The sequence below is a fragment of the Rousettus aegyptiacus genome, unplaced genomic scaffold, assembly GCF_014176215.1.
Source record: "Rousettus aegyptiacus isolate mRouAeg1 unplaced genomic scaffold, mRouAeg1.p scaffold_m13_p_16, whole genome shotgun sequence".
In the NCBI taxonomy this organism is placed as follows: Eukaryota; Metazoa; Chordata; class Mammalia; order Chiroptera; family Pteropodidae; genus Rousettus; species Rousettus aegyptiacus.
In genome coordinates, this window is record NW_023416291.1 from 13830330 (window position 1) to 13845447 (window position 15118).

The 15118-nt window shown below is 40.6% G+C and overlaps 1 protein-coding gene across 7 annotated transcripts in view; it reads right to left on the minus strand.

The window, feature by feature from the left end:
- Window positions 1-15118, minus strand: part of ANAPC10 (anaphase promoting complex subunit 10) — a 246919-nt gene that overhangs the window by 180409 nt on the left and 51392 nt on the right. The window contains exon 5 of one of the 7 annotated variants that reach the window (XM_036233528.1): window positions 1933-4281. The exons of the other annotated variants lie outside the window; for them this stretch is intronic. Coding sequence (XP_036089421.1) covers window positions 4249-4281 — 33 coding nt within the window. The 3' untranslated portion in view covers window positions 1933-4248. Of the gene's footprint in view, window positions 1-1932; window positions 4282-15118 lie in introns of those variants that run through there. 7 annotated transcript variants of the gene reach the window in all.

Consider the following 15118-nt stretch of genomic DNA (forward strand, 5'->3'; position numbering starts at 1 on the left):
CTGGTCATTCCATAGCCCATTACGTTCACATCTCCACAATCCTCCCCCTGCAACCTTACTCCGAAGGAGTTCTCATTTAAGTCCCTCCAAATCTCCTAATTGCTAAAATTGCTGATCTCTTTTCAGTCTGCAATCGATTTGACTTTTCTGTAACTTCTAACTCACAGAGAACTTCTTCTCCCGTGAAACGCTCTCCTACTTGGCCATACCATCGCCATCCTGATCCCCATCCTACAGTCTGAAGAGTCCCTTCTCCACAAAATACTTCATCTCAAAGGGGAAATAGCAACTAAGTGCAGAAATCTTGCAGATACCTTCTTAGCCAAGTGGTCAAAATTAATATCACCTGTAATGAGACAAATCAACATCATGTCCCTTCTGGTAGGTTGCACTGAAAAGGATATTACATCACTTTGGTGGTATTCTTGCCAAAAACGCGAAATTCAACATGCATGTTTCAACATAGGAAATACCAGACAAACCCAAATCAAGAGGTGTTCTACAAAAATAACTGGCCAGAACTCTTCGAAAGCATCAAGGTCATGAGCAACAAAGGAAACTCTAAGAACTATCTTGGATTAGTGGAAACTATAGAGACATGCCAATTAAACGCCATGTAGAGTCTTGTATTCGATCCTGGACCAAAAAAGAACTTTAGTAGGACAAATGGCAAAATGAAAATGAAGTTTGTAGATTAGTTAATAATATTGTTTCGACGTTAATTTTCTGGCTTTGGTTTTTGTGCTATGGTTATAGCATGTTACTATTTGGGGAAGCTAAGTAAAGGGTGGATAGAAATTCTACAAATTTTGTAAATTTTTTGAAAGTCTGAAATCATTTCATAATAAAAAATTATAATTACCAGGTGAGATATTGTGATATAAAAAGAAATACATATTTTGGTCTTTGTCGCTGTTTCCTGGCTTCCAGCTCCTAAAACCCTCGGAACTGGCAGAAGCGATGTCTTTTTGTTTGCTGGAGAGATGACTGGTGGCTGGAGGCTCTTGAACAGCCTCAGGATGTGGGATGGTTGCCAGGGGAACCGATAAGATGATTAGAGGGTTGGAACGTTCAGCCTCACTCCCCAGGCCTCTGCGGAGGGGAGAAGGGCTGAAGGTTAACCACGAACGGCCAATGATTTACTTAATCATGCCTATGAATGGATTTATACAATCACTTCATGGATTGTATAAATGTCTAACTTTTTTAAACTTAAGAAATAAAGAAATGAGAAAAAAAATCATGCTTGTATAAGAAAGCCTCTTTTGGGTGAGAAAAGGGAACTCTCATACACTGTTGGTGGGATTGCAAATGGGTACAGCCATTACGGAAAACAGTCTGCAGGTTTCTCAAAAAATTAAAAATGGATATACCTTTTGACCCAGCAATTGCACTTCTGGGTATTTACCCAAAGAAAACCAAAACAATAATTTGTAAAGATCTATGCACCCCTATTTTCACGGCAGCACAATTTACAATAGCCAAGATATAGAAGCAACCTAAATGCCCATCAACAGATGATTGGATAAAGAAGTTATGGTTCAGCCATTAAAAAATGAAAGCCTACCATTTGCCATGACCTGGGTGGACCCAGAGGTTATTATGCTGCGTGAAATAAGTCAGATAGAGGAAGATAAATACCATATGATTTCACTTACATGTAGACTCTAAAGAACAAAAAGAACAAACCAACCAAAAACAGACTTGCAAATATAGAGGGCAATCTGGTGACAGCCAGAGGGGCAGGGGGTTGGGGGCTTGGGAGAATGAGGTGAAGTACAAATTGGTAGTTGATAGACAGTCATGGGGATGGGGAGCACGGCATAGGGAATGCAGTTAGTATTAATGTAATGGGTAGGTGGAGAGCCAGGGAAGAGAAAGGGCAATTAGGGGAATCGTTTTATAAACTATATAAATGTCTAACCGATGTACTGTATACTTGAAACTAATAACAAAATAAATTAAAAAAAAAAAATCCTAACGAGGTGGCTCAGAGAACTTCCCGTGGCCGCCCAGGCTGAGACGCTGGGAGAGAGCCACGTCCAGAGCGGGCATGGAAGCCCCACGCCGACTTTCCCCGCCTGTCCCACAGACCCTCCATCTGGCTGTTCCTGAGTTGTATCTTTTTATTAAAAAACAGTAGTCTAGGAAGTTAAGCGCTTTCCTGAGTTCTATGAGCCATTCTAGCAAATTATCAAACGTGAGGAGGGGGTCGTGGGAACCTCTGACCTACAGCCATTCAGTCAGAAGCACAGGGACCAACCTGGACTCATGGTCACCATCTGAAGTGGGGGGCAGGCTTCCAGCCAGCGCCCTTAACCTGTGGGCTCTGCGCTAACTCCAGGTAGCGTCCTAATTGAATTACAGAAAACCCAGTTAGTGTCAAGAGAGTTACACAATTGCTTGGTGTGGAAAACCCACCGATTTGGAGACAGGAGTGTTGGTGTGAGTAGTTTTTCCTTTTATAGGTTAATGGTTATGCTAAACATATCGTTCTTTATGTCAACACAATCCTATTTACTTCTAATAGAGTTGGCTATCTCACAGAATAGTTGTAGAAAAGTATTTTTCCACATGATTATTAAGTAGATCACTGGCAATTACCTCGTGGCTACAACCTCAGACTTACATATAAAATGCCCTGAAATAATACTAAACATTCCATGAGGTGGGAGGATACAAGTGGAGTCGAAGAAAACTTTACACAGCACTGTGAAGACGGAAAGATTGGACGGGAGGAGGGGAGTGGCAAGGTAAGAACAGGCCATGAGCTAAGGGAGAGCAGGCGAGGAGCTGAACTCTAGTTGGCAGGAAGGAGAGAAGGGAGCTATTAATGAAATTCACATTTTAAAGTTCAGAATGTGACATTCGAAAAAACAAGGAAGGAGACACAGATGCTAATTATCGTGGAAAACATTCGCATCTTGATAGAAATAAAGAAATCAGGAGGGGCATACGATAAACTCAATGTCGGCCATGTCGAACTTGCTTGTACGTAATGACAGAACATTTGGAGATGTGAGGTAGAACTCGGAAAAGAGATTCAAGCTGGAAGTACATTTGGGTATCACTGGCAAAATGTGACTTGCTGAAATCATTAGAATGTATGCTCTCTTTGATGGAGACGTTTCAAACAAGAAAATCAGAGAAACAAGGGCTACGGAGAAGAAAGGACTAAAAATAGGCTCTTCTCATACTTCTATGCCCAATTACTAGTGAGAAACGTGACCGCTTTCGTTTAAAAATTACAGCAGGCAACTTTTGTAATGGAGTCTGCCTCTCAATGATTCTCTATCGCTGGGAAAGGCTTATGGCTACAGGGGTGAGGTCCGGTAGCCGCGATGCTACCTGACCCTTCACTATGGCCATTGTGCCTCTCTTTCTCTCTCTCCAGCATTTACAACTTGGACTGCAAAGACATTGTGACTGAGCATCGCACTTATGGTAGGGCCCCATGAAAGGGTCAGCCAACTCCTATTTCTAAGGTCCCTGAGGCTTAATACTTAAAGTTTAGTTTTCAGTTCTCCATAATACACCAGTCTCTTTCCCATAGACACCATTACTCCTGTTTCTGTTTTAAGGTACTTGGAGTAGGCCTCCATTGCTGTGAACAGAAGACTCGACGAATACCTCGTTTTAGTCCATCTGACTGCTGTTACAAAATTTCGGAGACCGGGTGGCTTATAAACAACAGAAATATATTTCTCATGGACCTGGAGGCTGAGTCTAAGATGAAGGTGCCGGCAGATCTGGTGTATGGTGGGACTCCCTTCCTGGTTCACAGATGGAGGGCTCGGCTCTTGTGACCTAGTCATTTCCCAAAAGACCCTCCTTCAAACACCATTGCATTGGGGATTAGGTTTTAAAACACGAATTTGGGAGGGAACGCAAACATCGTAACAACCACAAATATTTAACAACCATTCCCTCAAGGCTACTCAAACCTTAGTGTGGAAATGAATCACCGAAGCATCTTGTTAACTGTAGATCCTGATTCATTAGGCCCGGGTGGAACCTGGGATTCCGTATAACCGGCTCCCAAATAACGCCATTACTGCCAGTCTGAAGCCACGCTGGAAGTAGCAAAGGTGCCACATCGCTCTGCCCTCCAGGAACTCCTCGTCCGGTGAGGTGCACAAGCCACACACACGTGAGGGAAGTAATCCAGGGTGTCACTATGCAGCAGAGAGTATCCTGAGTGACTACGGCCTCGGCTCTGTCTGCATCCGCTGTTCTTAAACTTGCAAATCACTGAATTAAATGCGACCTCGGTATCTGCGTCTGTAGAATGAAGGTGATAGGGTGACTATCACATCCCTCTCAACTCGGAAATTCTATCCGTAAATATGGTTGACATTAATCACACAAATGGGCGTGATATCAACTTAGACAAGTAAGAAGTTATTTCTAATAAAAATATATATCTAAATGCTTTCAAAATGTGCATAGACTATCGGGTGGAAAACAGTTTAATAAATAAATAAAAACAGTTTAATAAATATACAATATTGTATTAATTAAAAATATAGAGAAGGAGGGAGAGAGACAGACAGACAGATACCTGGAAGTCTTTGAATTCATGGTTAATTCTAACTTTTCCTCTTTATCCTTTTCTTTATTCTCTAGTAACAGGTCTATTTTTGCAAGAAACCCCAAATCCATAAAAGATAGTGTCCATCCTTGTCAATTCCTGACTGTCTCAACCGCACCCAGCTGCTCCCCACCTGAGCCCTGAGCCGGAGATGGCTCGGTCTTTCAATACGTTAGCAGCTTCCTCCTCACGAGTGAGCAGGACCTGGCAGTGGTTTGTCCAGGGTTCCTGGAGGTGAACTGAGACTCCTGGGAGCTGAGCTACCATTTGATCCGACTGGCCTCCTGCCCAGCTTCTGGTTTTCACCCGAGTTCCCTGTTGGATAGAAACCCAGTCCTGAACGCCAGCCAAAAAAGCTGTGGCCCTCGCTCCACTTAATTCGTGCCAGCCCCGGAGACAGACCCCGAGATGGCACTGCCACCACTACCGTCCCCAACTTCCCCAGCTGGGAGATTGTTCCCTTAGCCCAGAGAGACCTCCTAGGACTGCAGCTCAGATAACAGCTCGGATAAGGCGCTACCCTGCAAAACCTGAGAAATTCTCTCGCAGGCCCGAGATGTCAGCCTGCCAAAGACCTTTACAAATCACTTCTTTATTTCACAAGTGGACTAGAGACACAGCGACACATTTTGTAGGTTAATTCACTGAACTGACAAAATAGCAGCTATTGCTTAAGAGGTGAAATGCATGTGCTGTTGGATCCTCTACTTTAATATGTATTGATTCTTATATTATAGATGAATTGTAATCACACAACATTTTTGGAATTTGGTTTCCTAATCTGTAAAGTGACGGGGCGACCCTCGAGCCTTTCCAATTAAAATTCTAGATTAATTTCTTTACCAACTAATTATATTCACTTTTTGATCCTGTGCTGTTTCTCTCATTGTGTTCATAGTGCTAAATATGACAATGATCTCACTGTTCTACGGGTAGCTGTGCAGAAGAGTTTTTCTCCTGTGAGTTCCTTGAAGACAAGGATTTTGTTTTATGTGTAGCCGAGTATCTTGCATGATGAATAACTAACTCATAGTAGGCCTCAGCACGCACGGACTGAACTGTAAACATTAATAACTAAGTCACAATACAACACTAAAAATACTCCACACTTGAGCAAGATTCGCCATATAAGTTTCCTTTATGGTCCTTAACAGTTCTTTGCATCCTAAAAATAAGTCATTTTTAGATAAAATGAGTCATGTTGAACATCGGGGGAATCTTGAGTTCTTTTGGCAATTTGATAGCAGAAAAAAATGGGCGGGGAGCAATTATTTTATGAATTAATATAGTCCGCCTTCTTCAAAAAGATCCTAGGGCAGTTCACTACCTGCGAAGAGGCAAGAACTGGCCGGCTTCACCTCACTGATGCTCAGAAGCCCTGAAGCCACCTCTCCAGAGACAGGCAGCTCAAAAGAATTTGGATGATAAGAACAAAGGCACCAGGGAAATACCAGAACATCCAGGTGACAATAAACGCATTGGGCCACTGGTGGGGCGTGAACTAGGCTGGACTAATTTTCTTCCTGACGAATTTGCCTCAGAGTTTCCTTAGGTCGCTTTAGGACTATTTTGTAAAATATCTAAGTATTAGATTCTCTCGTAACTCCTAGTGAGGAAATAGTGCTTTGAGAGCCTAGCAGAAGAGAGAGTTGTTAAAAGATAATTTCCAGAAAAAGGGAAAAATCATGGCTTTCATACAGCTATAAAAATAAACATGTGTTAAAGAATTTTTAATCATATGATAAGAGGAAATCAGGCAGCTATTATAACCGGTCCAAAGGAAAGGTCAAAACCACACAAATTTATAAAGAGTAAAGGAACATTGAGATAAATTACAAATAGGGCCAAAACTAGTTTATTCACATGGGAGAAAAAGTAAATTAAAAATCACTACTAGATCAGACATAATGTACATGTCACTTACCTATAACTTACAGAGAGGTGCAAAATAGCTCAAAAGCTATGAAGTGGGCTAGAGTCCGATCACCTGGAGGGTATGCTACAGATGAGGTGTAGTTTTCTGTGAAAAACAATTTTTTTCTACCGTGTACTTGACCCTCAGCCCTAACAGATCTCTTTAAGCTGATAAATATTTCAGCCATGCTTTGACAGGCAAGTTGCTGTCATTCCATACTTAAAATCTCTCCTGGTGTCGGGATGCCAATACTCCACAGTGCTCATCAAAGAAGAGCCAAGGTTTTGATGTCAGGGATCCACGTGTGACAAAGCCAACCTTGTGTTCTTAAAATTCCTAAACATCCGACATTCTCTACCTCCTCTGTGCAGAAATGAGACATGGGGGTTTTCCTTATAAACAAGGCCAAATGATTTTCTCAGAAAGTAACAACGATTCTACTCAAATACTCGGGCCAATATTCAATTTCGGCCCCAGGGTTCTATGCCATGAAATAGGAAGGATAATTTGGGCCCGAGAAGTTTCGAAGGCTGGAGTTATCTGCTACCAGGCTTCCTACTGGCCGTGATCCCTCCAGGAGCCACATCTCCTTGCTGCGCCCACAGTGTTTGCACAGCCTTGAAACTCCTCCCAGAGGTGTCTCTGCTCTTATACGGCAATTGCTCAACTGGTAGAAGCAGAAGGATAGAGCCCTGAGTGTGAGACCCTGGCGGGACAGGCTCGGCAGCTGAGCCCTTCTCTCTAAGTCACCCTCCCCTGAGGCCCGGCGTCAGTGACCTCACCCCTTGGCCGTCCTCCTCACGCACCACCACCCCGGTGGTCTCCCCTTGTTATCCTATCTCAAACCAGGCTCTCCAGAGCCTTTGTTCACTTATCTTAACTTGTTCTGTGGGCGTTTCAGCCCCTCAGCTCGCTCTGCTCCCTCCTACCCAAGGCCACTCCCTCTTCTCAGGAATGTTTCTCTTATCTATTTTCCTGTCAAGGCAGCTGGCAGCTTTATTGAGAATCTAAAGACTTGGTGTAATCTTGAGCAAGCAGGCTGTGAGGAGGGATTAGGATCCTCTTTGCTAAGCAGGGAGGAGGGGTGGTTCTTATGCGGCCGGGCATTCTAAAACCTACCAATTGGCCGCCTTGACCATAAAAACAGTTCAGCCTGGCCTTCAGTGAATGTCTAAATTTTTTGTTTTTTAAGTAGAATTGTATCTCCACGGACCCACCCGGGGAAGTTAGCTGCAAAATATCCATTCCAATAGCTGAATGAGTTGACCTGTTGTAGGGGGTTACTTAGTATTGTTCATGTAAATACTGGAGAATGTCTGTCAAACACAATGGTTTTCGTTGTAGCACAGTTGATGTTAAACTGTTCTGACAGTGAGTAGGCAACAGGTTCTGCAGCTCTAAAGGAAAATCCTGGTTTGTGTTAATAAAACCGTGTCGCCAGCACCGAGAAGAGCACATCCTCCACTACTTACTATGCCTTCAGCGTCTGCCCCTTTACTTAACAGCCGCACTGTTATATGAGTGAGCTATGATGCCAAACTAGGACACTCCCCTGCGTTATGCATTTAGAATTGGCATTTGTCCTACCCACAAGGAACTCGGGATTATAGAACTTAATTCGTAGGTTCGTTCAAAAGACAGTCATCGAGTGCCTCATTGTCCCAGGAACTGGAGATGCGAAGATGAACAAGACACGGTCTCTTGTCCTGGAAGAACTGAAGATACGGCGAAGGCAGTGTGAATGGGTGTTACGTATAATGTTTGCGCAGAGCTGACTGGCGACCGTCAGTCACTGTGGTAGTCCTGGTGTCTGGGCTTCCTGGACATGTATTAACTTGAATAGAAATAAAAGTCAGTGGTATTATGACAGACACATGGTCTCATGTGATCTGATCAGAAATTAAAATCACCATAAAAATCACATTGTTGTGTTTTTACTTCTGATTTTTTTTTAATTAAAATAATAAAAGTAACACATGCTTACTATAAAAAAATCATCCACAATCCTATCATTTTATTTTGGGGGGGGGCGGGATTTGCATAGTCGAATATTTATGAAAAGGGACAAACCTCGATTCACCAGTCTCTATTGAGGCTAATAATGCCTACTCCACCATCTCGATTCTGCCCTCCACTATTTTAAACTATTTTTTTTCCTGATCAAAGAGAATAATAATGATCGATAGTGGATTGCACCTGAAACCTGCTCATTCTTCATGTTAGTTATAGCCTTGGAGCTAATTGGGGGGAAAAAAAGGGTTTACCTAAGAGCAGCGGGTTGTTTTGTTTTCTTTAAGCTTTTAGTGATAATAAGAGTCACTAGATCCCAACTGAATAACTGACTTGAGTCTCTAGAATACAGAGAGATCATGATGTGATTCTAAAGCCCAGGTAGACAACTTCTCACACTGCCGAAAATGAGTGCCATTATGGTTCCTTTCAAAGAGGTCTTCCACAGACAACACTTTTCCTACATTCGTATTCATTATGGGCTCTGTCAATTTAACCCGAAGTCTTCCACTGGTATTGATCGTAACCACATCTTCCCCCTACACCCCCAAAAGAGAAATGAGTTTCAAAATGATCTAAACCTAGTAAGTCAATGTATCATTCCAGGTAAGCCGTTTGAAGAGTTGTTTTACCAAAATCATAGGACTTATTTGGCTTCTCAGAAGTCTTTCTTAAAAGAGATGAAATATTAAAGATCAATATGAAAAATGCAGATTTTTAATTTTTTACATTTTTAAGAAAGGGCTTCTCCTCAGGACTAGCACCCCAAAATTCAACACCAGATTTTCCTCTACCTTACCTCAACCTCTGATTTTGGCCAAGTCATTCCTTTGTGTCTAAGTTTTTTCACCCAAAACTCATATCAATTGCTAGAAGGTGATGAAAACCAAATAATGACTAAGGATTAGAGAAGATAAATACATTTATATTTTTAAGAAAAGAATTTAAAACATATCTCTTTAAGAGAGCAAAGGCAACATGAATGACTGGCCGTCATTTTATGTCTTTGATGTATAATTTCTTCACCTCTAAAATGAGGAGCTGAGTTAAATAATTTCTTGGGTCCAACATGGTATTAAAATTCTATTTCCATGTTATTCTACTATCATATGATGTTATTCTATGTGCAGACAAGTAGGAAATAAAATATCAGACAACAAACATAAATAGTACATCCATAGTAAATATCTATAAAATGCTTCCAATTTAGCTTCTTCAATAAGAAAGTGAAACCTCAAAGAGGCTTAGCTAGCAGTGAAAGATACTCTAAAACCTACAGTCAGACACGGGTTCAAGGTCAAGAAATTAATGTAGTCAGAACCCCAATAAGTAGACATGGTAGCAAAGAGAATCATTTCGAGGATATCGGAAAAGAATTTGCCATTTTCTCCATTCTGGTTTTATTTTAACCAATAATAAAAAAAAAAGTACTTCCAAAGCAAATTTAAATTGTATTTAATAATAAAATATCAAAGTAGACACAGATTAGGCATTTCTCCAGGCCCTTCACATGCTTCTTGGGTGGCTGAAGGCCCTCGGCTTCCAATGCATTCGAGGTGTGTATTAATGGCTCAGTACAATGGAGGATCTTAATGGCATATTTACTGAAGCACTTAATCTACTCCTTCGGGGTGAAGAGATCAAGTGCATCCCTGTTGAAGCGGAGGCTCACTAAAGACAGCAGAATGGCCGCTGCCGGCCGGAGTTCACGGCCTCGCCCTGTGGCTTATTGATAACCTCAGCTCCTCAGGGTTATAATTTGTCACCAGGCATTTTGAATTAGACTCTAAGACATTTCATCAATACCTGTCAATCCACGCCCGGCAAAGAAAGCAATACAGTGTCGAGCAAAAGATTTAATTTAATGAGCTGGTCGTAAACCTGTCATGGGTTGTTTTTTCTGAGCTTCCCTTCTTTCACCGCCTCCCAAGCCAAATCCAACCAAATACACAGGCTTCGATCTTCACTAAGAGAAATCCCCGCAGACCTTCCCACCACCCATCTGTGTAAGCTCTGGAGAACGGGCCGGCCATCGAGGCCTCAGTTTTGTTGACTGTTAAACAAAAAGATTAAACTGAATGTTTTTAGAACTGACATTCCATAATACCATCTCATTCCCCCCCCCCCGCCCCCGCTTTGGGTAACTAGTAGTTTGAAGAACCCTGAATACAGCCAAATTTCCAATTTTTGTCTCAAAAATATTTGACTTTTTTCCAAAATAAAATCTCTATGGTACAAAAAGTCTGAAGGTACCTATTTCAGCTTTACTCCTTCAGGGTGGTATTTAAAGAATGAAACCAGGAATGGCTGCTATTTAAAGAAGCAGTCACTAAAAAAGAGAACGAAACTTATAATTTAGGATGAAATTGTTTTTAATGAAATAATGTCACATGCAAGTGCATCATCTTTTAACGTATCTGTGTAGGTCTGAATACCATGCCAGTACCCCTGTATTGTAAACGGCTTCACAAAAGAAGGGGCCCCTATAAATCAACTGCTTTTATTGTAGTTAAGGGGTTAGAAAAAAAAAAAAGAAAAAGAAAAAAAAAAGCCTAGTTCTGAAAAGGACCTGGGAATTGAAAATCACTCCTATGTACTATCTAGAGGAAAATGTATCAGAATGAAAAACTATATTCAGCTTCACCATTGGACATAATTGCTAATCATATAATTACTAGCCATGTTATTACCAGCATTTCCAGTGCAAGCAACAGCAAGAAGATTAAAATGTTCTTACACGTTGGCCTACGAAGCTGAAATGAAATAAAGTGTAAAGGCCAGAGATATTCATTCTGCCTTTCTCTATAAACAATGACGTGCAGAAAAACACATCCAATCAATCATTTCTGGGGTAGGCGAAAGAGGGGGTAACGTAGAAGAAATCCGGTTTTATAACGAGGTTCTACGGGGGAGAAGGAGTGAGCTGAAAGGATGGATTCTTTAACCAAGTCGAGGGACCATTTTTAATCTGAAAAGGACAGAATACTTCAGCTAAATCATATAGAAGCAATTGAATACCTTCTCCGTGAAGTGGCCTACACTTAGGCTGCAGGAGGATTAAACGAGTTATTTCTAAGTTCCTTCAAGTCCCTTTTTTCAATGATTCCTGGAACTTTCAAAGACTTATCCAAATGAAACACATGCCCAGTTTGAAGGCAAATCTGCCACAGAAAAAGCCTCCTTTCACACCCGGTTCTATCTCGCCTCAGTCAGTTTATTCAAGATCCTGGCCTTTCAGGTTTCTGAGCTCAAATTTTCATTTCGACTACTCTACCTCCTAGAAATACCTAATGGACTATTAAAGAATTGGCAAAGAGAAAAAGAAATATTTCATAACTGGTATTTTTATTTTGGTTAGAAAAATTCACAGGTTATTTTAATTCACGGCTATAGTTCTTAGCCCGTTTTAGAAGAGCAGTTAGGACTGGTTTTTATTTATCTTTTCTCTAGACTACCGCAAATCATTAAAAATGCACCCCCAGTTGGGCCCACAGTTGATTACTGTTCTTTGCGAAATCCATCTGTAAAGATTCAGTATAAAATGCATTTTACTTCCCATTTTGCTTGCGGTCCTAGGTTGCTCGGTGCCTCTGCCTAGGCTAATCTTGACTCGATTTTCATACACACGATGGGCTTCGAGTTCACAACCTTTGAGCTCGCAGTTGCATACTGCTCTTGTGGGATGACACACAGATATATAGAGCACGAGATCTAAAAATAAGTGACTTGAGTGTGTACAGCCGACTCATTCCAATTAGTGAAGAAGGTATGCAAATATTCAAATTCTGAATTAAGACTCTCCTTACGTATTACGTTGAAAAGCTCTCCGAAGCTGCCGTTTACCATATGCTTGCCATCCGGCAGCAGTAAGTTAAACGTTTGTGTAGTCTGAGGGCTCCACTATGCCATTCACACTGGATGCTGCGCTTCAGAGACCCAGAACACACACGGGGAGAGGAGGCGAAGTCAGCGGACAGAGGCCCGCTGAGAATTTATCAGCTATTCACTGTCCCTCTGACGAACAGTGATAGTTCTAATGATTCTATAAAGTTTCAAAAAGTTAAATATTAGACATGAAAACACGATATTAGATATAAAATCCATATTAAAATGAAGCCCTTTCATTGGCATTCGGGTCAAAAAACTAGTTCGAATGAGGAAAGAACGCTACATTTGGAGTAAGAAGACCTAGGTCACTTACTACCTGTGGTTTCAGCTTTAGCTGTCTTATGCGGCCAAGGCCACGGGCATGAGTGTTCTTTGTAAACAAGAAAGGACTTTGCGAAGTGTTTGAATAATTCATGTTTCTGTGACATGTACAGAAAATAGAATACATTTTTATGAAATTTTTACTAAAATGTTTCAAAGGAATGCAAAAGATTCCAAATAAATTTTTTTACTTTTTATCAGAAAAAAAAAAAGAAAGAAGGCAGTGAGGTAGCAGTGACCCAAGAAATCAGGCAACAGAGAGCTCAAAATCTGCTATCAGAGAGGGCACCGAAAATACAGGAATCTAAGAAAGTTTGAAGAAAAGAGATACACAGTTTTCCACAAGACCTAATTTCAATTTAATTACTGATTTTTTAACTACAAAGCAGCGAAATATTCGTGCAAGCAGAGCTATTTATTGGCCACCCCAGGGCGCTTGTCCTTAGACTGGCCCCTTCTTGCATCTTTACAATGTCTTTGGACACCTGTAAAATTCTGAGGGCAGAAGAAAACGTCTGCTCACACCCCTACTTATGCCTCTGGGGCCTATGAGCCAATGTTATTATTATCAATAATTATTATATTATCACAGTAGGGTTTAGATTAGACCACATGTAGATGACAGTGGTAAACTGGATAAAGTATTATTTTAATGTAGATTATACTAATTTATTTATGATTCATTGCTAATCCAATGAAAGGCCTCTAAATGTCTAAGTTCCCCAGGCCCAGAATTACCTAAACAAGGTTAAAATAATTAAACACGATCTTCAGTATGAAGTAGAAGTATTGTTTATATGAAGCAGAAGTCTTGTTCAGCATGAACAATAGTTTGAGGTGAAATTTGGAGATATGCGACTTTCTCTGAGAAAGATTGGGGGTAAAGAAAGATCCCTTGCTCTTTATAAGACCCAGTTTAAATTATGTTACACTGATTTATTTTCAAAGTCACAAAATAGTCATGCAAGCATCTTCCCTAAGAAGTCACAGAGAGAAATATAAGTGAATGTTTTTCTCTGTACTGAATCAATCTTTCTTCCTCTCCATCTCTGTCCTTCCTTTCCTCCTCCATTTTTCCTTCTGTCTTTCCTTTTTTTTTTTTTTATTTTTCTGAAAAGCAACTAGCTTAATATGTAAAGATGTAGGACACGATATAGCCTGGTCAACTTTTCATATTTATCGTTGTGTTCCCATGCTGCCTCGCCCCCAACCCTCCTAACGGTAATGACGTGGGCGGCGCAAGTTTTATTTGATTAGGTCAAAGTTGAGAATCCTCAGACAATTCTGTCCCTTTAATAGTCTTTGGTATGACAGAACACATAAAACCAGAGGCCACATACCTATCTTATCCACGCATACCATCAACATCAATAGGTATTCCACCACAGCCTTGGGCGGTGTATTCTGACAAGTATTCTGCCCTCCAACCACTCCTGGATCTGATGACCTGGCTCACTTTTGACTGCTCATTCATTCTTTGTATTTTCCTCTTATCTACTGTTTGTCAATAGAAATCAGCTAAATCTTACATTTCATAACATCTACATGAATCCTTCTGATGCTCGAGCAATACTGAATTATTTCTTTGTAGTAACCGATACTAGATCGTGTGGTATAGGAGATAGAGAGAAATAGATAAAGTTACTTCGGACTTATTTAGAAGTCAATATTCAACTTAGTCATTTAGTACCTGTGTAATTTAGTCAAATTAATCAAATTGTTTCTTTCATTCCAAAAAGGGGATAATAATAATTACAGGAACATTACAAGGATTAAATATGATAACACAGAGAAGACGCTTCATCATAATGACTGGCACAAAGAAAGAACTCAGTAAACGTCAAGTATCTTTAATGTTGTGAGGATGAGGCAGTCTGCAATGAATCATGTAGGGTACCAGGCCTAAGTAAACATTTGAAAGAACCTGGCTCCCTCTATCTGCCAACCCTTCTTTCTTCTTTCATAGTTTAGTGTTAAAAGATGTCAGGAAACAAGATCACTAAACAGCAATGCTTGTAGTTAACATGAAGGAAATAAAAGTAGCAGGGAATTTGACTGCAAAAACACCTAAAATGACCTTTTGAGCGCAGAAGATGATTCAGGTTTAACCATTGCTATTCTGGATAATAATGCTAGAACTGCTCCCCAAGTCGGAAATCACATGATCACTGGAAAAGTTGGAGCTGTGCTCAGAGAAGCATGAGGAAACAGAGTCTAAAATGGAAATAACTAAATTTTAACAGTAGTTGAAATAACAACTTACTCCTTTACCTCTTTAGGATGGAAAATTATCTTTTTACTTGACAACCATATATGACAATTAACAAATGTCATGTGTATCTTCTGTTATATGAAAGTAAAGATATGGCACAATTTCATTACGGTTATAATTC